Genomic DNA, 12,018 nt, shown 5'->3' on the forward strand with positions numbered 1-12,018 from the left:
AAGTCTGTAACTAGGCTACTCAAGAACATTCAATGTCATCTTGGTAAGAAACTCCAGGCCTTCTGTTTAAGGTTATTGTCCTGCTGAAAGGTGAATTTGATGACAGGCATACCCATAACATGATGCAGCCACCATCATTCTTGAAGCGGGGTGTGTCATGTTGGATTTGCCCCACACACAACGCTTTGTATTCAGGACAATTAATTTCTTTAATTTCTTTGACACATTTTTTTGCAGCTTTACATTAGTGCCTTATTGCAAACAGGATGCCTGTTTTGGAATATTTTATTCTGTACAGGCTTCCTTCTTTTCACTTTGTCATTTAGGTTAGTATTGTGTACCAACAACAATGTTGTTGGTCCATCCTCAGTTTTCTCCTCTCACAGCAATTAAACACTGTAACTGTTTTAAAGTCGCCATTGGCCTCATGGTGGAATCTCTGAGCGGTTTCTTTCCTCTCCGGAAACTGAGTTTGGAAGGATGCCTGTGTTTTTGTAGTGAATGGGTGTATTGATACACCATCCAAAGTGTTATAACTTCACCATGCTCAAAGGGATATTCAATGTCTGCTATTTTTATTTTTACCCATCTACCAATAGATGCCCGTCTTTGCGAGGCATTGGAATACCTTCCTGGTCTTTGTGGTTGAATCTGTGTTTGAAATGCACTGCCAAACTGAGGGACCTTACAATTATCTGTATGTGTGGGGTACAGAAATGAGGTAGTCATTCCAAAGTCATGTTAAACACTATTTTTGCAGACCGAGTGAATAGATGCAACTTCTTTTGTGACTTGTTAACCAAATGTATACTCGTGGTCTAATTTAGGCTTGCCATAAGAAATGGGTTGAATACTTATTGACTCAAGACATTTCATGTTTTATTAATTTGTACACACAATGGACATTGAATGGGTGTGAATACATTCTAAAGGCACTCAATGTATTAGCCATTTGAGAATGATTTGTTGCTGCATTTGGCCATTCTACACCATTTGATAGCACCATATCACACTAGGGTTATAAGAACTGAACCGATGGACATGGGGTCATGACATTTGGTATGTAAAACGTATGTATATGTCCTTAGAAGTTTATCTGCTGCATTCAAAGATAACCAACCTACAGCACTAGGCTGAACTTCACTTGCATCCTTGCTTCATCCTGGTGGTAATGAGAGAGAAACATGGTAATGCTTTCACTGATTGCACATAAAAGGTCCACATGATAGAGTGCTTGCTTTGTTATGCAACTGATCTTGTGTCCTTTCTGTCATTCTGTGAACCCCATTCATTGCTGCTCACACCTATATATATTTATTCGTTTTTTTTTCTCTTTGGATCCCATCTGGATGTAGTTTTATGTTGTTGTTTTTTTAATGTTGTTTTACCGTCTACCTCCAGACTACTCCAACGTCATCACGCCCCATTCAACAGCCCCCGGTGACCCGGAAACAACCAGAGGTGTCTCCTAAGAAAGAGAGGGGTGAGTTCTATAGGTCCTAGTCTAGACAAGGCAGACTGTGTGGGTTTACAAGACCACTAGTCTCGTTGTTAATAATATTAATATATAATTTATGTTATTGATTTGTTTTACATGCATCTGTATTATGTTTTCATGTAGTAACAGTGGCCACTGATAAATATTGACATTCACCAAATTTGACATGAAGGTTACTAAAATACTACAGGTGTTTTTACATTAAGCCATGTCTTTATAACATTGCTTTACAGAACAATTGATGTGATGTTTTGTAGGCATGGAAGTAACTGCTGACAAGTATTACATTTAGGGATGTCAAAGTTAACTCGTTAATCGCATCGTCATTTCTTCACGCAAGGACACTTTTAAGGGAACATGTTTTCGCACAGACCCTTTTAAGCCCAACACACAACATGCTCTGTCTGTCTCTACTGTGGTACTTCAACAGCCACTATGCGTGCAGCTTTGAGCAACCATTTTGAAGGAAGATTAACCTGAAGTTAAATCATACACATTCCCATTTCTTTACATAACATCAAAAACATCCGAGCTGCAAGTGTAACGGATGTGAAACGGCTAGCTTAGTTAGCGGTGGTGCGCGCTAAATAGCGATTCAATCGGTGACGTCACTTGCTCTGAGACCTTGAAGTAGTAGTTCCCCTTGCTCTGCAAGGGCCGCGATGGGTAACGATGCTTCGAGGGTGACTGTTGTTGATGTGTGCAGAGGGTCCCTGGTTTGCGCCCGGGTATGGGCGAGGGGACGGTCTAAAGTTATACTGTTACACCAGCTCTCTCGCATTGGCCTTGAGACACACGCATTTGAGCCTCTTCTCACGATCACACGCCACACCTCTATCTCACGCATTGAAAAGTACTGTTTTTAAGTCCATTGTCTTGTGCGTTAACTTTTCAAATGTGCTTCAAATCATTTTGAAATAGCATCTGCAACAACACCCGCGGAACCTCTATCATAACCTGTCTTGCCCCAGCACTGTGAACCATGGCACATTGAAGCATTTGATTGGTCTCGTTATGTTAGGGATAGGATGTGTGTTTTAAATAACCCCCCCTCAAGATTAGAGTGGAGTTGAATGGAGGGGGGAACGTTCTCCGCTGAGTTTATAGAACTGTAAAACATTTTTTTTAAAGCAGCACGGTAGCGCTGTTTTATGTACAATGTCAACTAAATGAGGTTGCTGTTACTCCCATGCCTTTTGCAGAATGCAGCCTTTTGACAGCATGTCCTAAAGTCAACTTAATACACATGTATTAGTCCCCTCGTTTGGTGATTGGTGTTTAAGCTGTGATCATGAAAAGGCAGCAGACAGTCTGTTTTAAGCAGGGGAGTTTTGTAGGGTGACCTGATTTGTAACTGTGAAAATAATTTTGTCAGACAGATTGGGAACCCAAAAGTGTAAATGTGATTCTAGAAGGGGGACAATACATATAGACATTATTTGGTTAGGGTGTAGGGGCAGATTTATGTAGTCTTGTCTTGAGATTTGATTATTTATTTACTTTATTTAGTCTGATCAGCTGAACAATTCTCATTCTTAACAAAGAACACTTCTGTTATTCCCCAAACTTTTATTATTCCAATTTTGCCAGCGTCTAATATGCCTACTTGTGCCTTTGAAAATGAATTGTATGAATCTATGTATTTTTGCAGCCATTCGTGGACAGTTTTGAATAAGCATTGGATATTAAATGCTCCAGGCCATTTTAGGTTTGTGCACATGCTAGGCAGAGATGGCGGAAGGGGACTCACAACTCATAAACACATTGTATATTGTGGCTATGTAGATTAAGATGATGGCAAGGATCTTCAACTACTAGGCATAAACCACCTGAATATTGATATTCATTTTTGAAGGTTGTAATGATTGAGAAGTTAATTGTTATAACAAGAACATTTTCAAACGCCCAGCACTTCGCTAACCCTCCTGGAGTACAAATAAAAAATAAATACAAATAAATGGAGAGCAAGCAGGATTTTCTTCCAGGCTGATTTTAATAATTCACCAAAATTACGAAATGTTTGTGTCCTTACCTAGAAAGCAGTCTATGTACAAGGAGACTGCAATCTATAATGTGGTTACCCACTCACTGCCATCAACCATTAGTATTTCATGTGCAGAGCATTCCCACTGACCTTCCCACTGCTTCTCCATTTGCCTGTCTCCTCATCTAATTTCATTACGGTCTGAATAAAGTGTCAAAACACCTAAAAAAAAATACTTGACATTTTATCCCTCAAAAGTCGCCAAGTAACGAAGTCGTCAACATTTAATATTCAAAGCTTTCTGAATACACGTGACCTGTGTTTTTTTCCCCCACTCTGGTTGTAGGCCTAAGCCATGTAAAAAATACATAGAATTGCAGGAAATTAGCTTCAAAATGTTACAGACCCCCTTCTAGGCTAAATCTCACTCCAAGCGTTCTTAAAAAGTTGCCAGCCCTGCATCATTTGTACAGAAGTAGCTCGCTAGTTATGCTAACGAAAGCTAGCTAGCTAACCAAAATAATGTTTACAATGTCTCTTGAATGTCTTTTGATTCAACTAACTTCCCACAATGTCAAAAGATTTAAGCAAATTATAGAGTATTGGTCGACAAAAGGGTACTGTGGTTCTGGTGTTATACTTTGTATTCCACGTTACAGAGAAGCTTATCAGGAACACAACACGTTATTCCATGAGGATAGGACTTACCATGGCTGAGATATATTATCCTATTATCAAGTTATCGAAAATGTCAGAAAGGTTGCCGACAGGTCAATGCTAGTCCCTAGTCAATAATTGCACCAAATCACCAGTTTTGGATTCTTAAATTCAACACATTTTGTCCAATATCTCAAGATATGTTGTCATGAAATGTTCAGGGCTGATGTAGAACACTGAGATTAATATTGAAGTAACTTTGATTAAATACTATATTATGCAAATTAGAGCAGTTATTATTCAAATTAGGCAGTACGGAATAAATAATTAATAATTTAACCCCAATATTTTAAGGTAGGGTGTTCATATTATTAACAAATCTTCATGCTTTATGCAAAACAGAGTTTGTAACAATTTATGAAATTAGAATACAACTTTTTATACAATTGTATGCAAATTAGATACAAAATATCATAGCATGTTAAGCCCATTCATTTAAAGTAAGGTGATTATATTATTAACATGTATTGAGTACTAAAAATTACTGTTCATATAAGGAAATCAGTCAATTGAAATAAATTCATTATTTATTAATAAATTAATATAAAAATCCATGAATTTCACATGACTGGGCAGGGACACAGTGTTGGGTGGGCCTTGGAGGGCATAGGCCCACCGAGTGGGGAGTCAGACCCAGACAATCAGAATACGTTTTTCCCCACAAAATGGCTTTATTACAGACAGAAATACACCTCAGTTTCATCAGCTGTCTATGTGGCTGGTCTCAGATGATCCCGCAAGTGAAGAAGCTGGATGTGGAGGTCCTGGGCTGGCGTGGTTACACGTGGTCTGCGGTTGTGAGGTCGGTGGGACGTACTGCCAAATTGTCTAAAATGACGTTGGAGGTGGCTTATGGTAAAGAAATTAACATAAAATTATGGAGTTGCATTTCATTGTACCCAGCACAAGGTGCACCTGTGTAATGATCATGCTGTTTAATCAGCTTCTTGATATTCCACACCTGTCAGGTGTATGAATTATCTTGGCAAATGAGAAACGCTCATTAACAGAAATATAAACACATTTTTGCATGCAATTTGAGAGAAATAAGCTTTTTGTGCATAGGGAACATTCCTGAGATATTTAATTTCAGTTCTTGAAACATGGGACCAACATTTTACATGTTGTTTTTTAAATTTTTGTTCAGTATGGATAGTCAAGGATTTGTTTTGTATTATTCTACAAAGTCTTAGAAAAAACATAGGCCTGTTGGCTATTTTCGTAAAAACATTTCAGTGTAATCCATTTGATAAAGTTTATTTCTAGATTTGTTTAGTAGTCGAGTTCTAGTAATTAATAAAGTCCTGTTAAAGCTTCTTTTGACAAAGTAGAAACAAGAAGGATGATAATATAACCAGCCAGGTGCATAGGTTAAATTATTTGCCCTATTCCTAAACAAAAGCATTAACAATTGTAAAGGATGAATTGTGTGGAAATATATTCATGACAAGATATAAAAAGTCATTTGTTGATTGTATTGTGCCCGCATATGCCTGCCTTTGAGTTTATTTATTTTTACAGGGACAGTGCACATAATCAACGTTTCAGTAAAAGTGCCGGTTTTAGCTAGCCAGCTAATTTTTGAACGCAGTCCCTGGGCAGGTTATTAAAAACAATTACAATACAGACAATTAATGAGCAGTGAGCACACGCAGAGCAACATAGGACAAGCAAGACGTAGCATACAGACAGAGCAACATGGCACAAAAAGCAACAAGACAAAATCCATAAAAGCAACAAAGTGTTTCCACTCATTAAGTGTTTCCACACCTCACAAGCTACAGACAACATGGAAAGAGGCAATACACACCTAGGGATTATGTTCACAAATCTGATTGACCTTTAGCCATGTCTTCATGTTTTTTGTGAAAGTGTGATAGGTGGTGCAGTTATGTGTGTCTGATGGCAGTGTATTCCAGACATGGGAAGCTCTCACTGAGAAAGCAGCTTTACTAAAGGTGCTTTTCCTTAAGGGAACTATACAGTCACCTCTCATGGCAGACCTTGTGGATCAGCTGCCATATGTTTGGGTTTTCTGTTTATTAAAAATACTGAGTGGAGAGGGAGCCAGGCCATTTAGACATGCGTCGGTGTATTGCACAAGATTTTCCCAACTCAGGAGCTCATGCTTTCTGAGGATGTAACAGTAAGGATGGCTATTGGGCTTCCTATCAAGCACTTTGAGAGCCTGTTTGTAGACAGACTGAATGGGTTTTAATGTTGTACAGCAAGCTTGGGCCCAACTAGTCAAGCAGTATGTTAAGTTGGGGAGTGTCATAGATTTGAAGTACAGTTTTGCTACCTCTGTAGTCAAAAAAAAATGTATAAATTGGAAATTAACTATGTTGAATTTGGTTATTTGAATTACCTTTTCACCTGCTTTTTAAAAGAGAGGTTGGAATCAAGTATGATTCCAAGGTACTTCAAATCAGATACCACCTGGGGCTTCTCCCCTGACACATAGACATCTGGCTCAGTAGCACCTGTTGCCCTCTTTGTAAAGAACATGCAGACAGTTTTTTTCACATTGAGATGCAAACACGAGTCACTGAGGCACTTTGTAACCTGGACCATTACAGTGGGGAGTTCTTGTGCAGCTTGTTGTTTGCTCTTTGCATGCACATATATCACTGTATCATCTGCATTCATTTGAACTTCAGACCCAGTACAGACAAAAGCCAGATCATTAATGCACAGGCTGAAAAGGAGGGGCCACAGTATTAACCCTTGGGGCACGCCCACATCATAGCTAAGAGTGGGTGACAGCTCATTGCTCACTCTGACATACTGAGTTCTGCCTTCAAGGTATGATTTTATCTATCTCAAGGCATCGGGGGAAAGTTGAACTTGGACAATTTTGTGTTGAGAATCTCATGGTTAACAGTATCAAAAGCCTTCCTTAGGTCCAGAAACACAGCCCCAACAACGCCCCCTTTGTCCATCGTGGACTTCACATTTTCCAGAAGAAAGCAGTTGGCCGTTTCTGTGGAGTGTTTTGCTCTGAATCCAAACTGCATGGAGTGTAATGTGAAGGGGCTGTTGTTGAGGTGGGCAATCAGTTGTTCTGCTACACACTTTTCAAGAACATTCGACACCACAGGTAGTATACTAATGGGCCTGTAGTTACTCACGTCAGCATGGTCACCCAATTTAAAGATAGCCGTTATTATGGCCGACTTCCATACCCTTGGAAACACCCCAGACCAATAGATGTGTTGGTGACCTTAGTAATGGGGCCAATGAGTGACTCTTTGTTGTTTTTAAGTCCAGCCTAAACACGTCTTTGGCTTTAGAGTTCTTTAGTGAGCTAATCATCTTGTTCACCTTTGACTCACATACCTCCCTTATGATGAAGACGGGTTGAGTGTAATTTACTAGCACTGAGCCCAAGAAACCAGTGGAGGGGTTCTGTGTCAGTACCCTGACAGAGTCAATAAAGTAGGAATTGAAGGCTATTGCTATTTAGACTGCATCCTGTGTTAGATTGTTATTCACCATGATTTCTAGTCTTTTTGCGGTGTTACTATGGTCTTTCCCTATTAACCTTTTTCGATTCTCCCAGATCAATTTAGAATTTCCCTTTGCTTCACCAATTATGTTAATAAAAATATTTGCCTTGGCCTGTCTGATTTCTTTCATCACCTTATTTCTCAACATGGTAAACCTACATCTGTCATGCTCGAATTTTGATTTTAGGGCTGTTTTTAGAGCCAATCTCGTTCTTTCATCAATTTCCAGATTTCTCCATTTAGCCAAGGAAGAGTGCTCTTTTGGCCAGGATTGGATTTGATTTTCTTTAGGAAACCATTTATTGTAGTCTGGATTGTGGATAGAAAAACCTGACTATCAGCTTCCACATCTGTATAGGACAAGAGATCATTCCAGTTAATTCCCTTAATTGCGTTTTCAAAATCATTTAATTCACTCTTACATGGAACCCAAACCGGCTGCGCGTGTGCGCTATCGTGCATAAATGTATTTTGTTCCCCTACACCAAACGCAATCACAACACGCAGGTTAAATATCAAAACAAACTGTGAACCAATGACATTAATTTGGGGACAGGTTGAAAAGCATGAATCATGTATGGCAATTTAGCTAGTTAGCTTGCACTTGCTAGCTGATTTGTCCTATTTAGCTAGCTTGTTGTTTCTAGCTAATTTGTCCTGGGATATAAACACTGAGTTGTTATTTTACCTGAAATGCACAATGTCCTCTACTCCGACAATTAATCCACACATAAAATGGTCAACCGAATCTTTTCTAGGCATCTCTCGTCCTTCCAGGCTTTTTCATCTTTGAATTTATATGGTGATTGGCATCTACACTTTCATGGTATTACCATGACAACCTGCAAAACATTTTGTCTTACCTGCTTCTATAAACCAGTGAGGAGAGGGGAGAGGTAGGACTCAGAAATAGAAAGGACTTCTATTTTAGCCCTTGGCAACGCAAATGCTCGTTGGCGCACGCACGAGCAGTGTGGATGCAATAATTGAATAACATGGATTTCTAAATGTATTTTGCGACGCTCGCACGCGTGTCCGGTTAGGTATTCTTAGTTGATCCAGCTTTCTAACAGTAGGGAGGTTAAACTTGCTCTTAGAAAGCTTTCTGGCTATAAGTGTCAGATTATGATCAGATAGCCCAGTAACCATATTGAATGATTTAGTCACGCTCTCTGGTTTATTACTGAACACCAAATCAATCAGTATTTTAGAGCAACAAGTCACCCTGGTTGGCCCTTTAACTAGCTGTGTAAGGTCAAAGGTATTAGTGATCCGTTTGAGGGTTTTCCTACAAGACTTGTCTTCATAATTAATGTTAAAATCTCCCATTAAGATGACCTCTTTCCCAAAATCACATTCCCTAAACTGATAAAAAAACACACTCTGGGTGGAAGGTTGTCTATACATTCCAATAAGGGTAAAAGACATTTAGTGTAACGTTCAGGCCAATACATTCTAGTTCATTATCACATGACCACTCAATTTGTTTACTTCGGATATGTTCTTTAATGTAAATCATCAGACCCCCTCCTCTTCCTTCAATCCTGTCTCTCCTGAAAACATTGTAGCCAGGCACAATCAAAGCAGCATATGGAGAGTTTTTATGGAGCCATGTCTCTGAACGGAAGAGGAAGTCAAGGTTAGAGTCTGAGAAGATGTTGAATTTGATCACTTTTTGGAATGACACTAGTAGACCGTTGGGCTTAGCTCGTGGGTCCCAGATGACTCGAGAGTGGGATTGAAAAAAAGTTGACACATTGAAAAAAGTTAAACTTTTCTGATGGCTGGGTTTAGGCCGTTTTGATTAGGGGCAGTTCGGTAGCGCAATTAGCAATCCCTCCTGCACTGGATGCGGGGAACTAATTAAAACAACTTGCGTACCAGAAGCAGAGTCAGGGATCGCATATAGCGACTTGGGTATGTTTGAAGAGTCAAATTCCATCCTGGAGCCGGGTGAGTCGAGAGAAACCATGGGACCATAGCACTCACCCAGTTCCGCAGCGGCGACAATCAGTGGACGAGGTCATCCACTGCTTCGCTGGCTCGGTGATGTTAGGCCCAGTTGCACATCCCTGGAGAGCAGGAGGGTAGTGAACAGGTAGTTTAACAGTTTCCAATAAATGTCGGACTTGTGTTTGTTACGCCTAAGCGGTTCAGTGGAATAGGGAGAGAGGTAGACCTGGCCATTATTCAGAACATTATGGTATTTTTTTTTTATTTTTTTTTATTTTACCTTTATTTAACCAGGCAAGTCAGTTAAGAACAAATTCTTATTTTCAATGACGGCCTGGGAACAGTGGGTTAACTGCCTGTTCAGGGGCAGAACGACAGATTTGTACCTTGTCAGCTCGGGGGTTTGAACTCGCAACCTTCCGGTTACTAGTCCAACGCTCTAACCACTAGGCTACCCTGCCGCCCCCCGTGGAACGGTGAACCAATGTGCTTTGGTGTTGATATTCTCCGGCAGTAGATTGATTGTGTCATCCCAGCAAGGACGCACTGAGATTATCAGTAGAGCAGCTACATAACTGATAGTCATGGCAATGTACTGGAGATAAAACACATAATTGCACTTTAAATCTTTGCATGAGTTACTTAGCTGGTGTCGGCATACACCTGATGTTTTAGGTAAAATAACAGCTTTCGTAGGAGAAGCATCTGCATGTCACATAAACTTCCGAACCGAGCTGAATCAGAATCAGATGACGACTCTTCCTCAGCAACGTCGATTTCAAGCTCAATATCCAATCCTGCATCCGACTCCAATTCCTCTAAATTCTATTAGTTTGGTTCGGCTTGCCATTGTGAACTACAAACATTGTATGTTGTACCCAGTGTCGGATTTGGATCTCAGATTTATATACCATTTCCAGCCTTTCATAATAAAATAATTAGACCGGCCACAATTCTTCATAATCATTACACTGTTCTAAATTTAATCATCCTCTTCACCCTCGTCATTCAGATCAATCAAATTAAATCACACTCTTCACCCTCATTTAGTTCATTGAAGTCACGTGCGCCATGATCAATTTCTGTCTGGTTTCTAACGCCTATTCATACATTGACAGAATAACATTTTAATTTTAAATGTATTATGTTGCTAGTTTTTGCTTAGTAGCAAGAAGCAATGCTGCCACGCGAGTGGTCATGTGCTGAATACATGGACATCACAGATATTCTTGGAAAAAGTGACATTTGGAAATAGAGCTGCACCTACTTTAATTTTGAGAGTTATTTGACAAAGGTAAGTGTCAAAGAAACTGCAGAGTATGCTCTTTCTGATACTATATATAAATAAAAATGTTTTTCCTGCATGTTTTTCCTCTGACGGACTATTTGATAAGGTGATGCCTCTTTCCCTGCATCTCTCAATTACAAGATGCGCCCATCTCTTAATGTACAATTTGACAACTGATAAGCCTAGTATTGTCACTCAACAGATTGTCAATTTAATCTTGTCAGTAGGATAACTCTTATTGTGTGAAATTCGTTTCGGGATAGTTTGTGTAGTTTCAATGGGCCGGATGTGCAGGCAGAATGGCATTGTTTGTTTCCCGCTCATCAACTTGGATAGAGTCAAGGATATGTTTTGCATTATTCTAAAGGCCTACAGCAACACTTAGCATGTTCTGGTGTCTCTTACAATAAATGTGATTAGTAACAGTTACAATAAAGAAAACAATCCTGTAACAGCTTCTTTTTACAAAGTAAAATGTAAATGAGAATGGTATAAACCCGCAAGGTGCACGGTCAAATTAACAATTATTTATCTCATACAAATATTTAACTAGACAAGTCAGTTAAGAAAAAATCCCCCTTTAAATAAAGGCTGCCTTCCAAGCAATGGGAACCTCTCCAGAGAGGAGAGGCAGGTTAAAAAGGTCAGAGATAGGCTTGGCAATGAGGGGGCTGCAACCTTAAAGAAGATAAAGGATCTAAACCATCTGACCCAGATGTTTTTTTGTGGTCAAGTTTAAGGAGCTCCTTTAGCACCTCAGACTCAGTGACCGCCTGCAGGGAGAAAGTTCGTAGCTGGGCAGGGGAAAAGAGGGATGGGCGTCGGGACTAGTCGCATTAGAAGGGATGGGAGATGAGGAAATGTTGGACGGGCAATGACGCATGGCTGAGTCAAATAGGAATATTGACTTAATGAAGTGGTTATTAAAGATCTCAGCCATGTGCTCCTTGTCAGTAACAACCACATAAACATTAAGGGACATGGGCAGCTGTGAGGAGGGTTTATTATTTAGGTCTTTAACCATTTTCCAGAACTTCTTGGTTGTTAGACCCACATAGACAGAACTATT

At 39.7% G+C, this 12,018-nt stretch overlaps 1 protein-coding gene across 3 annotated transcripts in view; it reads left to right on the plus strand.

Moving 5' to 3' along the window:
- The window catches only part of LOC110519975 (collagen alpha-1(XVIII) chain), a 173,432-nt gene that overhangs the window by 115,229 nt on the left and 46,185 nt on the right, over nucleotides 1-12,018 (plus strand). For all 3 annotated transcript variants that reach the window (XM_021596908.2, XM_021596906.2, XM_021596907.2), the window contains one exon: nucleotides 1,402-1,483. In XM_021596908.2, the coding sequence (XP_021452583.2) occupies nucleotides 1,402-1,483 (82 nt within the window). The remainder of the gene's footprint in view (nucleotides 1-1,401; nucleotides 1,484-12,018) is intronic.

The sequence above is a fragment of the Oncorhynchus mykiss genome, chromosome 3 (assembly GCF_013265735.2).
Source record: "Oncorhynchus mykiss isolate Arlee chromosome 3, USDA_OmykA_1.1, whole genome shotgun sequence".
Classification (NCBI taxonomy): Eukaryota; Metazoa; Chordata; class Actinopteri; order Salmoniformes; family Salmonidae; genus Oncorhynchus; species Oncorhynchus mykiss.